The 15,806-nt window shown below is 52.0% G+C and overlaps 7 protein-coding genes across 7 annotated transcripts; 3 read left to right on the top strand and 4 right to left on the bottom strand.

Moving 5' to 3' along the window:
• Positions 1-3,156: 3,156 nt before the first annotated feature.
• BDW47DRAFT_131571 (uncharacterized protein) lies at positions 3,157-4,141 on the top strand (the record flags this gene model as incomplete). The annotated part of the gene is made up of 1 exon (XM_024817339.1): positions 3,157-4,141. The coding sequence occupies exon 1, from the start codon at positions 3,176-3,178 to the stop codon at positions 4,139-4,141; it is 966 nt and encodes a 321-aa protein (XP_024672361.1). The 5' UTR covers positions 3,157-3,175.
• A 1,808-nt stretch (positions 4,142-5,949) lies between these two features.
• On the top strand, positions 5,950-7,966 carry BDW47DRAFT_117357 (uncharacterized protein; the record flags this gene model as incomplete). Its single annotated transcript, XM_024815069.1, has 4 exons — positions 5,950-6,072; positions 6,122-6,234; positions 6,284-6,900; positions 6,951-7,966. 4 exons carry the CDS (start codon positions 5,950-5,952, stop codon positions 7,964-7,966), a joined length of 1,869 nt encoding a protein of 622 aa, XP_024672362.1.
• A 6-nt stretch (positions 7,967-7,972) lies between these two features.
• BDW47DRAFT_28278 (HD domain-containing protein) lies at positions 7,973-9,325 on the bottom strand. Its single transcript, XM_024818656.1, has 2 exons — positions 8,669-9,325; positions 7,973-8,601 (listed from the first exon to the last, which is right to left on the bottom strand). The coding sequence occupies exons 1-2, from the start codon at positions 9,255-9,257 to the stop codon at positions 7,979-7,981; spliced, it is 1,212 nt and encodes a 403-aa protein (XP_024672363.1). The 5' UTR covers positions 9,258-9,325; the 3' UTR covers positions 7,973-7,978.
• Positions 9,326-9,469: 144 nt separating this feature from the next.
• On the top strand, positions 9,470-10,512 carry BDW47DRAFT_131573 (phytanoyl-CoA dioxygenase family protein; the record flags this gene model as incomplete). The annotated part of the gene is made up of 3 exons (XM_024817340.1): positions 9,470-9,820; positions 9,897-10,347; positions 10,406-10,512. Exons 1-3 carry the CDS (start codon positions 9,533-9,535, stop codon positions 10,510-10,512), a joined length of 846 nt encoding a protein of 281 aa, XP_024672364.1. The 5' UTR covers positions 9,470-9,532.
• Positions 10,513-10,638: 126 nt separating this feature from the next.
• On the bottom strand, positions 10,639-12,002 carry BDW47DRAFT_131575 (NUDIX hydrolase; the record flags this gene model as incomplete). The annotated part of the gene is made up of 4 exons (XM_024817341.1): positions 11,824-12,002; positions 11,605-11,761; positions 11,085-11,498; positions 10,639-10,994 (listed from the first exon to the last, which is right to left on the bottom strand). Exons 1-4 carry the CDS (start codon positions 11,908-11,910, stop codon positions 10,639-10,641), a joined length of 1,014 nt encoding a protein of 337 aa, XP_024672365.1. The 5' UTR covers positions 11,911-12,002.
• A 98-nt stretch (positions 12,003-12,100) lies between these two features.
• On the bottom strand, positions 12,101-12,870 carry BDW47DRAFT_105255 (uncharacterized protein). Its single transcript, XM_024812511.1, has 2 exons — positions 12,750-12,870; positions 12,101-12,676 (listed from the first exon to the last, which is right to left on the bottom strand). The coding sequence occupies exon 2, from the start codon at positions 12,609-12,611 to the stop codon at positions 12,363-12,365; it is 249 nt and encodes an 82-aa protein (XP_024672366.1). The 5' UTR covers positions 12,612-12,676; positions 12,750-12,870; the 3' UTR covers positions 12,101-12,362.
• A 711-nt stretch (positions 12,871-13,581) lies between these two features.
• On the bottom strand, positions 13,582-15,755 carry BDW47DRAFT_105256 (MRS7 family protein). The gene is made up of 3 exons (XM_024812512.1): positions 15,579-15,755; positions 14,955-15,475; positions 13,582-14,900 (listed from the first exon to the last, which is right to left on the bottom strand). The coding sequence occupies exons 1-3, from the start codon at positions 15,643-15,645 to the stop codon at positions 13,857-13,859; spliced, it is 1,632 nt and encodes a 543-aa protein (XP_024672367.1). The 5' UTR covers positions 15,646-15,755; the 3' UTR covers positions 13,582-13,856.
• Between the last annotated feature and the right edge of the window lie 51 nt (positions 15,756-15,806).

Here is a 15,806-nt window from a genome sequence, read left to right on the forward strand (position 1 = left end):
ATCTACTCTGGAGGAGTAAACAGAATAGAATAAAAAAGAATAAACACTAATATAAGAAATAAAATAAGATAAAATAATTGCTTATAATTAAAGAATAAAAAAGAAAAAGGAAAAAAGAGCCACGAAGACAGCAAGGTCGTGATGTGATATGAAGGGATGTGATGGGGGTGGATGCGGTCCAGTGCATAACAGGACGCCGAGAGAGTCTCTCGGACCCAGGAGGAGGAGAAGGAGGCGCAGGACAGTTGGACATGCCTGACCCTTTTTGGGTTGGAATTTTTAATAATATTGATTTAGTGTATGAATCCCACCCATCCCTCTCCGACACTAAACCAGAGAAGGGAGAACGGATCGGCGAGAGCAGCGATCATGGACCAGGGAGGGTGGAATAGCCTCATGGAGGGGAGGGGAGGGAGTGACACATCCATGCAAGGGATGGTTGAACCTAGATTGAGCCTAGGTCTGGGAGGGGACAATCACAATTCGGCCCTGAAACCGCAGAGGGATGATGCCAGCATCAACATCAACATCCGTATCAGCATTGCAGTCGCATCTCATCAGTATCAAGAGTCGCATTCCATCGGACTCCAGGTTGAGGCATGGAACGATCGATCAATCGAAGCAGTGGATCCCGGCAACTGCCGGGTCTAGCCATCCACCACGTCAATAACTCACTAGATGGATACCAGAGTCAATCAGGATAACCATAATAATCTTGGGGCTGATCAAGTGGAGATCAAATTGTCCACAAGAACCAATAAACCACGATGATTGCGCTGGTTGATGTTGTACAGCTGAATCCTTCCTCTAACCCTAACTGGGTTTAGAGAGACCAGCTGTTCATCCAGACTCCACCAAACCAGAGAGAACAGGATGATACGAGGTGCATTCTCATGACTCCTACTTCTCCGTCCCTAACAAGCTCTTCCCCAAATCACCGAACGAATTGAGTCTTGGTCCCGATCCATCAACTCCTCCGTGGTCTCGCTTCATTTTCCCCGGTTCCTCGGGTCCAAGCTAGTCAAGCTACCCAACTAATTCCCCCTCCCATGAGGAATGATATATCACATCGCCAACTCTAGCGGTGAACCATCCGTTTGGAGCTTAGGTTGCCTTGTCCCCCTTTTCGGTCGGGAAGGGCTCATATCGAGTTAATTAGGACGATGGATGGAGATGGAATGGGTTACCGCCATTCCAATCAGACTCACCGTACTGTGATATCGCTTCCTTCTTACCCATGTTGTCAAGGGTCTTGTCGATCCAGAGCGTTGATCTTGTCCCTTCCACCCCACCTGGTAACCTAATCTCTCATGCGACGTGAGCTTTTCTTCAACCCATGACTCCTGTCTCTAGACATTAGACAGTCTCCTGTCGACTGACCGGCATGACACTGGACAGTCCCGAAGTTGACGAGTCGTGTGACGCAGTGCGCTTCCCCCTCATGCAAGGATATCTACTACCCGTGAATAGTCTCCCAGTATTATGTAGTGTAGTACGGAGTGTACAGTGCCTCAGACCCAACACTAACTAACCAGCTCGACCGCGTCGGTCGCTTGGAGATTAACATGGTCACACAATGTAGCCTCACCTATCATGGCTTAGCGATGGGCGTCAAGTTTCAAATCCCATCGGTCGGTCTGTGCGTCTGCCTGTCTCTCCCCTGCCAGATAACCGAGCTCCCTATGTCTGAATTTGCCCCCTCCTCTCGTCGGATCCCGCAGCAAGCGGCGCAGTACAGTGCACCTCGTTCTGACTATTCTCCACCGTGCGACACCCCTTGATTGATAGGCGAGCGTAATGGCCGCTCGATAGTCTTCCCTACTTCCCTGTCCTCCATCCCTCCCCTCTCCATCCAAACCAAGGGACCTATGTAAGCGGCAGCCCTATCTATGTCATGCCGTCATCATGCCGAATTTAAAGGGGCCCTGCGCCCTGGAACCCACCCCAGCAAACATTTTCCGGAAGGGGGGAGCAGACGAGGAGGGCAGTGCAGATGGGGCGGGGGACGGCGTCCGAGGTGATGATGAATGATCCAGTACGGCATATACTCACACTCGTACTCGCATCATCTCGCCCCTTGAAGTAAATAAGCAATTCTCCGAAAAGGGGACAAGGGGATGCCCAGTCGGATGGATGCGTCAGTGTTGGTTGGAGCGGTTAGAATCTTCCGATTCGGTTAGATGGAAGGGGCGATATTCGCAATGGATGATATGATATGATGTGAACCGGCATATGGGTGGCTGTGGGTGAGTCTTGGTTGTGCGTTGCCTTGGATCCGACTTGAGATGTTTGTTTCTTGCTTTCCACGTTGTTGCATTGCTGAGGTGCCTTGCTTGGTGGGTTTAAAATAGTATTTCTATGACAGGCAGGTTCTTACTAAGGTTGAAGATAAGCTTGTTGGTTTGTTTGCTAATCTATACCTTTCAATGGTCTGGACATAGTTGCATGACATGTTAAATGTGTTTAATGGATTCCTCAATAGAGGCAAACGAGGTAGACCCTTTGTTCGACAAGAGAACTCGTCCTCTCCAGTCGTTTCTTGCTTTCATTCACAGTCCCCTTCTTGGATTCAGACAGTTTCGATTGTATTTCTTCTATGGTATATCTCCAGATCCATTTGTTCTGGCTATATCCTAACATCCATATTATGCTAGATCTGATGGGTATATGAAAGGTCTTGCGTGGGAGAAGTATTGTTAGACACAGGACCCATGAAACTTGATTATGCATACTACTACATAACCATCTACAATGTCCAAATGCTGATTACTGTTCTAGTTCTAGTAACTTGCACATCTAATAAGGATAGGAGCGGTTGTACATACTGTATGGGTGTTGTTCATATTTTTTTGTCCATACCTTGACTAAACTTGAAAGTATGTGATCCAGTATAGCTTCGTAGTGGCAGTAGATGCTTAGATGATCCAGATCTAACCTTGATCTGACGTGCAGATGATCTTGATAATGGCAATGATGTGTATTAAAGAGCCTTTTCCTCGAAGTATATAACACGTGATATTGCGTTTACATTTTTCTCGTCACTCTATTATTCACACTCCTCTCCGTTCTCTCACTCTTCAACTAAAGACCACCTTAACCGCGAGGAGATACTCTCCAGCCTGTTGTTCACTAACCATATTTCTTCTTATTCTATCTGCAGAACAACTCCATCAAAATGCCACGGCCTGATGCGTGTAATTTTGGCTATGGATCTAGGCACTACGCCGACATAGCACCGTTCAGCCTCCGGGACTGCGAATCAAGCACTTTCCGGCTTCCTGCTGCCCACGAGAGCCAGTGGATTTTCGAAACCTTTAGAGCCGTGTCAGTCAGTTTCTTCTGGCCGCGAATTATTATCGAGACAGCCACACGACCATCATCAGTGCCCCTGACTGTCGCGTGTGTTGCTGCCATTTTTATTCCTGTTGGCTCTGAATACACACCTCCCGTCACCAATACGAATTACAGCAATCCTCGGATGGCTGATCCCATACCGACAGACTTCCATTGGCCGAAATGGCAACGGCCCACTAAGGAGCAGTGCCGAGTGGTGTGGGAAAGTCTTGGCCAGATAATGAACACTGAGGCCGTAAACTTTATTCCCCCGATATTAATTATCGAACTTCGACGCGATGAAAGGGAGTACAGTAACAGATCACTGCCAGGTAAAGTTGCTGGTCGCATCGCAGTGTACCATCGCAGTCCTCCGTCATTCTGGGAAACAATCCTACACACGAGAGAGCGATTGATCAAGCCTTCAGATGCCCTTCAAGACACGTACTTCCAGACGCACGAACCAAAACGACTGCTCCGGTCTACAGAGGTCTCGGACAACGTCTGGTGTACCCTAGACGGGATGGCTAGTGGGTTAGTATATCTGAGAACAGACGGTGTTAGGTTGCGAAGAGCGCAGCGTCTACCGGTTCCAGAATTTCGGACTGAAAATATATTTGAGTATATCGGATCAGGAGCGACACAGACTGAGGAAGGGATATGTGGAGCACGAATAATTATTGAAGATGATAATTATGATCAAGGTGGCGGCGTTGTGGGGTTATTTCAGCTGGGGGGGCATGGCTCGCGATGGGCGATATCTCCATGTTTAGACGACTTGATTGACTGGGGTTGGGACTTGGTTTGAAGAGTAGTATAAGAAGAAGTGTGCCAGCTGCTTGCTAGAACAATACTTAGATTGTGTGGGAGGAGCGATTAAAACAGTCAAAAGATCGGTGTGGTTTAAGTGGGAGAAACGGTGCAAGCCAGCTGGTGTTGGCCGATTGGATGTCTCACAATTCCACAGATTGAAGGTAATGCTTAGACTGAAGCTATCCAGAGCGCGTAAGAGACTCCTTTGGTGACTCGACTGTTTTTCAGACTTGATAATGGCTATTTATCATACTCATAATATCTAACTGATGGCAGTATATTAATCTAATATTTATAGAACTAACAGCAAGTCGCTAGAATCAGTACTACTAGGCGCTGTTTATCAGGTTGAACCCTTAGAGTTAACTGGAAAATTTGAACTACAGCTTGAAAATGACATGGAGTTTTGGGAAGAACATCTTTAGTAAATGCACTACCTAGTATATACTATATAATCGGCTATTTGTGTTATGTGAAAACGTGAAAGCGGTGGAATCCATATGGAGATCTTCGCTCCGACATTCGCCTCAATCTTCTGGTCAAGTACTCCTCGGAGATACTAGCTTTCACAGGCTGAACCGAACCATCTGTTGCATCTAGTTGCTGAAGCTGTGGGTACTCTATGTGTTTCACCAACTCCGTGGACTGCATGAGCCCAAGAGACCTGCTGCATATCTCCGAACCAGGCTGTCCCCAACGGCTGTGTTCGAACACGCATCTGGTCTAGACGATTATCCGGAAAATCCCCTATAAGACGCAATGGTTCGGCTTTGTTCGGTCAAGTGTAATATCGCTAAACTTTCGTCCATTTCCCTGTTTTGGGTAGTTGGTTGGCTCGCGTATGGCGAACAATGGAAACCAGATGGTGGGCCTCCCTCACAAGATCTTGGCATATCGCTATTTGTCAAATATCCACGAGTTCCATCAATGTCGTTGCCGGTTCTTTCTCTTCTCATTGGAGGCGTACCTATTGGAGGCGTCTATACTCGGGTCGGAGCTCGCTTGGGGTCTGGTTGCACACGAACTGACTATCTGTCGGCGTTGGCAGATGTCGTCAAAGAACCATATCGAGGCGTCTAGGATTATAAACTTCGACTAGGCCATAAACAGCTGGAGCATCTGCCCCCTGGTTACAATGGAAGGCAACATGACGTGATGAAATCCATTTCATGGAAAAGAGCATAAAGACGAGGTTGGTATCCATGCCATGCTGTATACCGCATGGCGTCCACGGGGGCCACGGGGGCCACGCAAAACGACCAACATCCTGTTCCGTCCTCGGTAAGGGGCTTTCTCGTATCGAAGAAGTTGTTGGTGGGACCAGGCGCTGGCTTGGGGAGTGTGGCTCTCATGTAGCGAGAGTTAGTTGAAGTTAGTCGTATATTCCCCTTACTTGGTGGGTAAAGGTGAAGAGACCAAAACATCCGTTGACCACGTGTGGCGCATTCGGGGTCTGCAAACCTCTCGGCGCGAACCCCGTTTGTTGCCTCTCTCTTCTCGGTTTTAACCCCTCTATGTCCGCCGGGCGACAATATGCAATTACCCCACTCCTACTGCTAATGATAACAACTAGCTGGATGGTTCTCACGATCGTCGCGATGGCGGTCCAATCATTTCCTCCCGATTCGTCGTTATCGCAATCCTCCGGCCACACCCCGCATCGCGTCGGAGCTTCCAGCTGACGATGAAATGCACAGCATGATGGTTTCACTTGCATTCTGTCTCGGGTATACACCCTGCATGTAACGACTGATGCGTGTTTCGAAAAGATCCAGTCATAACCAAAAGTCGCCTGCTAGGAGAATGGAAGAATCACTAGTCCCGTCGCCGCCCGATGTCTCAGCCTTGCGGGAGTCATTCGGGGATCGAAAGCCCCCAGAGATTACGAGGAAGATTACAGCCTGTGTCGCATGTCGGAAACAGAAGGTCAGATGTGCCTCCCCTTACATTGACTGGCGGATCCTCAAAAGGATAGATCAAGTGCCACATGCAGCCGGACGGCCGACCGCCCTGCACGCGGTGCAGGAAGAGAGGTTTGCCTTGCACCGTGAACAGGAGCCTACAGATGCTCTTGGAGGATGACGTTACGTATGTCTCAGTATCGATGGGCAAGCGCACGGGGGCTAAGAGGCGACAGGTGGAAGCATGGCGTTGCAGAGAAGATACGGAGGTTGGAGGGCATTACGGAACAGTTGACAAGTCGACTGCAGACACCCGGTGCTCAGCCGACGGGACCGTCTGGGGATTGTTGGGGAACGCAGGCGGAGCCTTCAGAGACACCTCAGTATGGGCCGAAAGCGAGCGAAGAACATACATGGGAGCTCGACCCCAAGTGTGAACCGGCGTCCATCCCGGCGTCCTGTATCTCCGAGATGAGCAATCCTAGTCCCCGGGAGGCACGAACGCCTGTCCGACCGACCCTCATCTCGCGTGGCATCCTCTCCCCGCAGGAGGCAGAGGGTCTGTTCCAACGGTACCATGAGCGCTTGGATCATCTTCTCTACCGCATACTCGGGGATCACCAATGCTTGGATACCGTAGTGTCAAGCTCGCCTCTTCTGACGGCGGTGATCTGCACCGTCGCGGCTCTCCATTCGCAATCGCTAGGTCACCTCTTTGAGAGGTGCTACAACGAGTTGAAACAGCTCGTGGCGACCACGACATTTTCCCGAGAGCACAATGTGGATGACGTCCGTGGACTCTGTATCGGCGCGTTTTGGCTTCACGAGCTGTCGTGGGGACTGGCAGGAACGGGTAGATCTCCCTGCTGTAGGGACCAGGATCGATGCTAACAGTATGTACAGCGGTCCGAATCGCGTTGGAGATCAAGCTCAACCACGGGATCTATCAAGCCCTGAAAGGAGATCGCTTTGCGTACGTGCAGACTCGTCTATACTACCTAGTATATGTTTGCGACCACCACTGCTCCGTTCTATACGGCCGGCCACCCATGTCAAGAGACTGCGACAGCATCAAAGCGGCCATGCAGTTTCTGGAGACGGACCACGCCACCGAAGACGACGTCAGACTAGTGACCCAAGTCAAGATCTGGTCGATCTCGGCCGCCGTGTTCGACGCCTTCGGGGTAGACGTGGATACGCCCGTTCCGCCTGGCAAACTCGCCCAGCTGCGCCGGTTCTCCATCGCCTTGGATACGTGGTATGCGGACTGGAGTGATCGGTTTGGACCCAACGAGAAGGTGGGCAACTACCCGGCCAAAGGCGTCGGTTTGCACTTCCACTTTGCCAAGCTGTATCTCTGTTCGCATGCCTTCCGGGGCGCCCAGGCGTGTCCGGACCCGAAAAGCTTCCCGTCTCTGGAAATGGAAGAAATCGCCAACACGGCCGTCCTCTGCGCGGCTTCTATCTTGGGGGTTATTACGTCCGACACGGAGCTGCAGTCGCTGCTGAACGGGCTGCCGCTTTGCTTCGACACCATGATTGCGTTTGCTGTGGTGTTCCTGTTGAAAGTGGCGACGAAATACGCCGACGCCGTCACGCTCGACAGAAATAAGATTCTGTCACTGGTAGACCGTACTATTGTCATGTTACAAGAGACTACCAGCGAGATGCACCGGCAGCACCTGCTGGTGAAAATTGGGTGTGGCGTGCACAAACTACGCAGCAAGTTCTCCGACGAAGGCCGTGACACCACTCCGGCGATTCAACCATCGCCCCAGGCCGTGGCACCCTTGGAGATGTTCCACGCGGACGTCGGATGGGTGGAGGATATGAGTGACTTTGACATGTTTAACCTGCAGACTCCGTTTCCTGAGATTGACCCGTGGCCGCTAGATGCAGAACCCCACAACCCATTTTAAAAGTACAATTGGCTATGGTAGATCAACAGAAGAAGATTTGGTAGTTTTCTTGGCTCGGTCAAAGACCGCGTCAAATACTGTCCGCCCGGTGCTGTCTCCGCCACCTGGGGCCTTTTCTGCCGTGATCGCGATGATCGCATCTAGGCCGACTAGTCCATCTTTGAGCTCCTCTAGAAGATCACCAAATGGGCCATCTTTCAGGCTGGTTGGCAGAGAGAGGTAAACGAAGTCGGCTTTCCGTTGCTGTAGCAGGGCAAGGCCTCGCCGTACCACGACCTGAGCACGCCCAGTCGGGTCTGTGGGGGGCAGTCCCTCCAGCTCATTGTAGATGTCGACTACGTTTGAGTCAGGGGGTAGACATGTATTATTCTTGGAATAGTCCTGGCCACCAGCGGCAAGGTCAACCACCCTCACTCCTCGTCGTGCCAGCTGTTCAAGCGCCTCCCGTTGCACAGCCGGTCTATCCCCATTCTCCACCCGGGGAAAGCCTTCCATAATCCAGTCATGGCACTTGATTTCCTCCAGCATATGGTGAAGACACTGATTCAAAAGACCTTCTGAGACCGAGACAATCAAGACTGGCTTCTCAGGGAGTGGATACCGGCGTGAGACCACAACGACACATGCCCTCGATTCTACACAATCAGCACACACTCCTAGAGCAAACAACAAACCGTAATCACATATAAAAACCAAACATACCATCAAGACACCTCACAGCCAACTCCACATACTCCTCCAAACCAGGAACCTCCATCTCAGGATCCTTCGCGCGATCATCCCACCTCCTCACGTCCAACTTCTCTCCCAACCACGGATCCCTCCTCGCCTCACAAACCTGTTCCTCCGAAAAGACACCCCCCTGGAACTCCAACGTGCGTTTACTCGTCTCGCTCAACCCATCATAGTACCCCTTCTCCGTGGCCGTTAATATCCGCTTCGCCACCACATGCGACCCTACCAGCTGGCACACTTTCTCGCCGAATCCCAGCTGTCGCAGGTATCGCTCACCGAGGACCTCATGACTTGCTTGCCCGATGTACGCACCATCTGGGGCGATCATGGCTGGCATATCTTTTGCAGAGGGGATGAAGCGCCCGACGTCGTGGAGTAGTGCGCCCAGGATGACCTCCGGGTCGGATCCGTACTGCGGAGATTGTGTGGCGAGGTGGGCGCATTGTAGTGAGTGTTGGAGCTGGGAGACGCGCTCGCCGAGGTAATCTGTGTTTCCTTGGGCGCGGAGGAAGGAAAAGAGTTGGGTGATGGTTTCGCGGGGGTTGGTGTCTATCATTTTTTTTCTTTCTCTTTTTTTATTCGCTTGTTGCTTTGCCTTATGCAGAGTCTAGAACGAGTCTAAAATACCGCAAAAAAAATGCAGTAGAGGGTACCCTATGCGAGTGCGAACAATCATAGTTTAATATAAGACGCCCACCGGTGCGAAGCCCGACCCAACACGTCACAAGCCCTAAGTATATAGGACCTACCCAACCATCAGCCTTCACCACCACACCACCACCAAACCCTTACCCACTACCCAGCACACGCAATCAAGAAAGAAAAGAAGAAATGCCCACCCTCACCCCCGCCCAACTCGCCTTCTTCCACGAAAACGGCTACCTCAAACTAACCGCCGCAGAACACAACCTCGTCAGCCCAGCCCAGCTCCAACAATGGACAAACGAAGTGCGCAGCTGGCCTCTTGAGAAGGGGAAATGGATGCCCTATTTTGAGGTTACATCTGACGGGACGCGCCAGCTGATGCGCACTGAGAACTTTGTCGACTTCCATGAGCCGTTTCGGGATCTTGTTTGTGGGGATGGTTTGGGGGGAGTTCTTGGGCAATTGGCTGGTGAAGTACACGCCTTCCCTCATTCTTTTCTCTCTCTATAGTTACCAAAGATATATAAATGCTAATGGCAAAATCGAGAAGAAAACAACCCTCTTCAAAGACAAAATCAACTACAAGCTCCCCAACGGCAACGGCTTCCACGCCCACGTCGACTACCACGCCTACAGCCACATCGCCCCCCTCGCACACCTGACCGCCAACATCGCCGTCGACGACGCCACCGTTGCCAATGGCTGTCTGGAGATCGTGCCGGGATCGCACCGGATGGAAATAGCTTTCGAGCAGGGCGGCCGCATCGCGCGGGGCTGGGAGGACGCGCACGAGTGGGTTCCTGTGGAGCTTTGTCGCGGTGATGTGTTGTTTTTTGGGAGTATGTTGGCGCATCGATCTAAGAGAAATGAGTCAGTGGCGGGGAGGAGTAGTGTTTATGTTACTTTCGTGGGGAGGGGAGAGGGAGAGGGGGAGGGGAAGGGGGAGGGGCTGAGGAGGAGGTATTATGAGCATCGGAGGAGGGCGTTTCCGCCTGATCATGGTGGGTTTCTACCTTTCTTTCTGGATATCTTGATATTTTATAAGACTGACTCGTGTAGAGAGAGATGCCGAGGTGGATTACGCCCAAGGGTGGAAGCAGTATGGGTTTGCGGCGCCGTTTTCTCCCACGGATGCTGTGGACGCTGTTCCTACTGTCAAGGCTTGATATTACAACACTACCGGATATATACTAGTATATTAAGAAAGCTTGAATTACTTCACAAGCATCATGATCATCAAGGGTATCTACCAAACCATATACTACCAAAACCTCATCAGTAGAACCGGTCATCTAACTCAGCTTCGACTTCTCACTCCTCATCCCCACCTGACTCGCCATCTCCAAATCCTCCCTCGTCAGCTCATCTCCCCGTTTCCGAGCCGGACTCAGCCGCCCCATCTCCCGCAGCTGCGCAATCAGCCGCTCGTCCCCGAAGTGGCTGTTGTGCTCGAATTCGGGCTCCCGTGCGTACGCCAGCCGCGCCACGTCCACCAAGATGCGCGCCGTCATCCCGAAAACTCGGTACCGCGTGACGGCTCCCGAGCGCTCTTTCTCCTCGAGTGCGGAGGCTGCTTCTTGCTGTGCTTGGTTGGAGGAGCGCGGCTTGACGACTGTTTTGGGGTCGATGGGGACGAAGAATTGGTGCACTGCTCGTGTTAGTCTCGGTTTACTTGTATACCTGAGTCCCATAGGAAGTAGAGAGACAAGATAGAAGAAAAAAAAAAGGGAAAACATACTTCGCCAATTCTCCCGATGCCACTCCGTCCACGCCCCTTGATACCACTCAGTAGGATTGTCACTCCCCCAGCGTGGATCGTCCGTCGCGCGCAAGAACTGCGCAAAAGGCGCCGTAAACACAGCAGCAACTTCGCGCGCATCCAGCCGCGGGATGAGCGTCTCCTCAGGGTCAGTAGTCTCGCCCGTGACAGGGTCAACAGCATGCAGTAGCGCCACACAGGGGCGCACGACGAGCTCCGTGCGAGCGAGACTGGACGGAATCTCGCATATGTGCTCGACGCGGAAAGGCCGCGGGAGGAGAGCGTCGTTGTCGGGGAGGCCGATCTCCTCGTGGGCTTCGCGGCGGGCTGTTTGGAAGGGTGTTTCCGTGAGGCTGTCGGCGCGGCCGCCGGGGAGGGCTGCTTGGCCGGCGTCTGGATTGGTTAATATCTTATACTTATAGGTGTATGTGTGTGTTTTGGGGGGACGTCTTGATAGATGGATGGAATTCTGAATTTATGTAATGTAGTGGTGGCATACATGAACTCAACGTCTTGGCCCGAATGGTCAATACAACGCGCAGGTCGCCTTGCGGGTCAGCATACAGCAGGAGCAGGACCGCTGCGCGACGAGACAGCGGTACCAGATCGTAGCTGGTGGGCGGGGGCCGAAATGTGCGGAGACGCTCAATGGCCGCCTGTATCGCTGTTAGATATGCGCTGTATACTAGGGGCCGAGGAACTACTAATAGTCACTCACCTCGGAGGCAGGGTTCAGACGAGGCATGGTGTTGGTGGTGAAGGGTCGGGAGAGTCGAAGAAAGCGGAGAAATGGAAGACTCCGCATGCCTGGAACTGGGATTCGAGGGTAGATATTGGCGTCGACTAGTGGGAGTCTGTTCCTGGTCTGTTCAAGACCGCGTTGATGATTGATCGCGGTCCGATGTTGGCCTGATTGCCGAGGTTGGATGCGGAGTGATGACTCAGCGTGTTACACTTTGTTTACTTCACTGTTTGACTTCACTTTGTCTTCTTGATTTAATCTATCAAACGGTTGCTATAAACTCGGTCTCTCTAGATAGTGATTGAGGTTTGTGGCTTATCGGTAAGTAGTGTGTGAACTAATCTCAGAACAGTTCCGCATGTTATCCTCTGGATCAACAAGAATACATCTACCGGACAGTCCACCTTCATCCTACTATCAATCGACACCCACACCATGCTCAATAAACAAGTAGTGAATAAAAATAAGACTATTTACAACATATGACATTGAATCCAAAATGAGGAAAATAAAAATTATTTCCACTTCCCCGCATTCTCAATCCCCCCCGCGACCCTGCTCGCCCCATCCTCCACCCCGCTCCCCAAACTCCCCACGGCATTACCCACCGGCTTGCCCATACTGCCCGTCGTGCTGTTGATGGTGTCGCCGATGCCACGGCCCGCTGCGCCCGTGACGCCCCCGACGGTGCGAGAGACGCCGCCGAAGGCGTTGCCCAGGGTGGAGGTGACTGTTTTGGCGGCGCCGGAGACGTTGTCGGACATTTTCCTTTCTTCGAGGGACGTGTGTATAGTAAGATTTTTGTAATGGTTTAGATCTGGGTTGAAAGCTGTGGATGGATGGACAGTGAGTTACTTCTGGTCTGGTCTGGTGGGGTCTTTATCCATGGGAAAGCTTCATACCGGCTATTTTTCTCTCTGGTAGTCACTCTCTTGAAGTATCTTCGAGGGTTTGATGTGTGGGTCAGACGATGAGTATAAACAGTAAATATTCTATGAAATCGGCATGAGATTAAATACGTGTAGACGAGAGTGGACTCAGGGGACAGCTATCCCTTATTATATTGGCCAACATGGAGACTGCGATCAGTGACGTCATATCGCATATTGCCCGCTACGATCGCTCTTTTAGTATCTGCTGAGGTGGGTAGGGATTGTGTGGACAGTTGTCCACTCGCGTTGATCTGATATATTGGTTTTACGTGTGCCCAGCTTTTGAGAGTGACGAATGGGTGGACTTTAATAGACTGATTTCTGCTAAATAGTGTAGTAAGGTTCTTAACTGAGTAAAGAGAAGACGACGCGCAATGTCTATACCGACGTGATTGCTGTTGGTAAGGCTCTATACAATGGCATTCCATTATACATGTTATGTATGCATCTGTAGAGAAGTGGAGATAGATGTGTTGATGGATTAGATCTGATGGACTTGATCCTGAAGGGCCTGACCCATGGATGAGTTTCTGTTTCATTGTGTTTGTAACTGTACCATGTTGCCACACGGGTTATTGTAATTCGACGAAGTATTGACTGTCTCCACATGGTGCGTTGTGTGGCGTACCTCCTCTCCAACAGTTTCGGATGATGGACTCACCTAGGAGTATCCAATCGTAGGTTGAGGGGTCATCAATGTTGATACTTATGATAAATGATCGAGTATATGACTGGTTTAGTACTACGGTATGACTGTACTGGAAGAATAAAGTACTACATATCACAACGCTCTTATAAGCTTGTTCACAGTTAATAATTCAAATTCAGTATTGTTTCAGGTATTCCCCATCTATAGATCAGTAAATCACAAAAAAAAAAAAAATACAATACACTGGGAATGATAACCAGCCAGCCCCACTCCATTAACGGAAGAAAAAGTCTATCGGGTAAGAATGACACACGAGAAGAAGATAGGAGTGAGAAGGGGATCAGTCATGCCAGGCTATCTGCATGACGGACGGAGCGAGGGCGGGAGTTCAAAGAAAGAGGGAGAGCGAGAGAAAGGGAGAGCGAGGTCTAGTTGTCCTTCTTGCTCTTGGGGACAGAATCGACAGGCTGCTCCTCGACTTTGTCGCCCTCCTTGATAGCCTCGCTCGCCTCGTCCGACTGGCTGAACTTGGCCTCGTGCTCGTCCTTCTCGTCGATATCCTCCGTGTCCTTGGGCGCCGCCATGCCCTTCTCCTCGTTCTCGCTGTTCTGCTCGTTCTCCTCCTCGATCAGCTCCTGCTGCTCCTTGATGACCTCCAGACGCTGCTTGTTGGTGGCGGCTCCCTCGGCGTTGTGCACCTCGAGCTCGATCTCGTGGAACAGCTCCTCGGGGATACTCGACAGCACCGCCTGCAGGGACTCGATCTGGGAGGACATCTCGGCCTCCTTGCCGCCCTGCGCGTAGACGTAGGCGTTGCTCAGCACCAGGAGCGTCGACGGCACGCCCTGCTTCAGACGCAGGTCAAGCCACATGGTAAGGTCCTCGCGCAGGCGAGCGGGCGACACTCCGTGCGTGCGGATACCACGCGACGCGGAGGCCATCTGCAGCTCGGGCACCGAGAGCGACTCCACGCCCTCGTAGAAGATGGCGCGGTCGTCGCGCTTGATCTGGCGCATCCGATGACGGATGTTGTACCGGAGCATGGCGTCCGTGCCGAACGAGTTCAGGTTCATGTACTTGCAGATGGCAACCAGCTGCGGCCGGGACAGGTTGTCCAGGGTCAGATCATCCTTGAAGACCTTGCAGACCTTGATCACGTCGTCGGTCGAGGGCGCCTCGCCGGTGGTGCGGATCTTCTTGAAGAATTCGGCGAACTCTTCGTTCTTGACCGTGGCGGCCGTCAAGGGCAGGCCGCTCTCGCGCAGGGTGTCTTTCAAGAATCCAGACACTTCCTTGCGCGTCGAGCTCAGGCTCAGGGCCTTCTTTTCACGGGCTTTCTGGCCCTCGTATGTGCTGGGCAGGAGGTTGGGGAAGATCTTCAAGGCGACGGGGAGAAGCAGCTCCGCAAAAGGAATGATGAGGAACATGGAAAAGGGGACCAATCGACCGAGATCTCTGGTCGTACGTTGGAGCTGATCATCAAGTTAGCCGCTGGTCCGAATACACCCAGGGATTGTCAAACATACCTGTCTCTGCTCCCTTCGGCTCAGCTCGTATCCTCCTGCCATCTTCAACGCCAGTCGCGAGCTGATCCTAACCTCGGTGGCCAGCAGCTTGGTCCCGTCCCAGTAATGCTGGACCTCCTTCTTGATCTTTTGCCCCATCGTCAATTTCTTCAGCTCTTTCTTCTCCTCCGCTACCTTCTTGTTCGCCTGCTCTGCAGCGACTCTGACGGCCCCCGACTCGGCTGGGTGGGCCTTGCTGTGTGCATCTTTGGAAGCAACGGACAGATCAGCCTTCCCGGCCACCTGTTGGTTCTGTTGCGACGCTTCGGGGGAAAGCGGCTTCTGGGCCTGCTGTGCGTTGAAGCCCGGGGGCGGGTATCGGTCGGACGCAGAAGACGTCGAAGTCGAGTGCTCCGTGGCATATCCGCGCTGGGGCGAAACCAGGATAGCAAGGGCCTGGACGTGCGAGGGGAGGCCTCTCCCGTTCAGCCGGAGGTTGGCGGCCGAAGCCGCACCAAGTGCACCCGCCAAGCGCGGTCGGGCTGATTAGAAATTGCTTATCAGTCATTGTGTTCTATCCCCGATCACAAAATCGGTCGCTCATATGAACTACAACCCATATTTGAAGGGGCAAAAATCACGTACCGACTAAACCAGGGCGGATCACGGAGTTGCCGTGTACAAGCCGAGCCGATCTCATAGCGACGGACATGGCGGAAATTTTAAAAAGGGGGGGCTCGAGGGCGAGCAAATCAAGAAAAATAGCACAACAGCGTCCAAAAGCGTTCCAAAGAAAGAGAGGCTCACCAGACAGGAAATTGAAGGAAATCTGGGAGTAGTGGTGGGGATTGGGCTTGAGAGGCGTCGTTCACT

This window comes from Aspergillus candidus (genome assembly GCF_002847045.1).
Source record: "Aspergillus candidus strain CBS 102.13 unplaced genomic scaffold BDW47scaffold_20, whole genome shotgun sequence".
NCBI lineage: Eukaryota > Fungi > Ascomycota > Eurotiomycetes > Eurotiales > Aspergillaceae > Aspergillus > Aspergillus candidus.

Excerpts from the sequence above, each read along its gene's own strand:
- BDW47DRAFT_28278 (XM_024818656.1), bottom strand. The coding sequence starts at position 9,257 with ATGATAGACACCAACCCCCGCGAAACCATCACCCAACTCTTTTCCTTC. Across the intron at positions 8,602-8,668 it reads GGCTGTGAGGTGTCTTGATG|AATCGAGGGCATGTGTCGTT; the intron begins GTATGTTTGGTT and ends CTGATTGTGTAG.
- BDW47DRAFT_105255 (XM_024812511.1), bottom strand. The coding sequence starts at position 12,611 with ATGTCCGACAACGTCTCCGGCGCCGCCAAAACAGTCACCTCCACCCTG.
- BDW47DRAFT_105256 (XM_024812512.1), bottom strand. The coding sequence starts at position 15,645 with ATGTCCGTCGCTATGAGATCGGCTCGGCTTGTACACGGCAACTCCGTG. Across the intron at positions 15,476-15,578 it reads GATCCGCCCTGGTTTAGTCG|CCCGACCGCGCTTGGCGGGT; the intron begins GTACGTGATTTT and ends ATTTCTAATCAG. Across the intron at positions 14,901-14,954 it reads GCCGAAGGGAGCAGAGACAG|CTCCAACGTACGACCAGAGA; the intron begins GTATGTTTGACA and ends CTTGATGATCAG.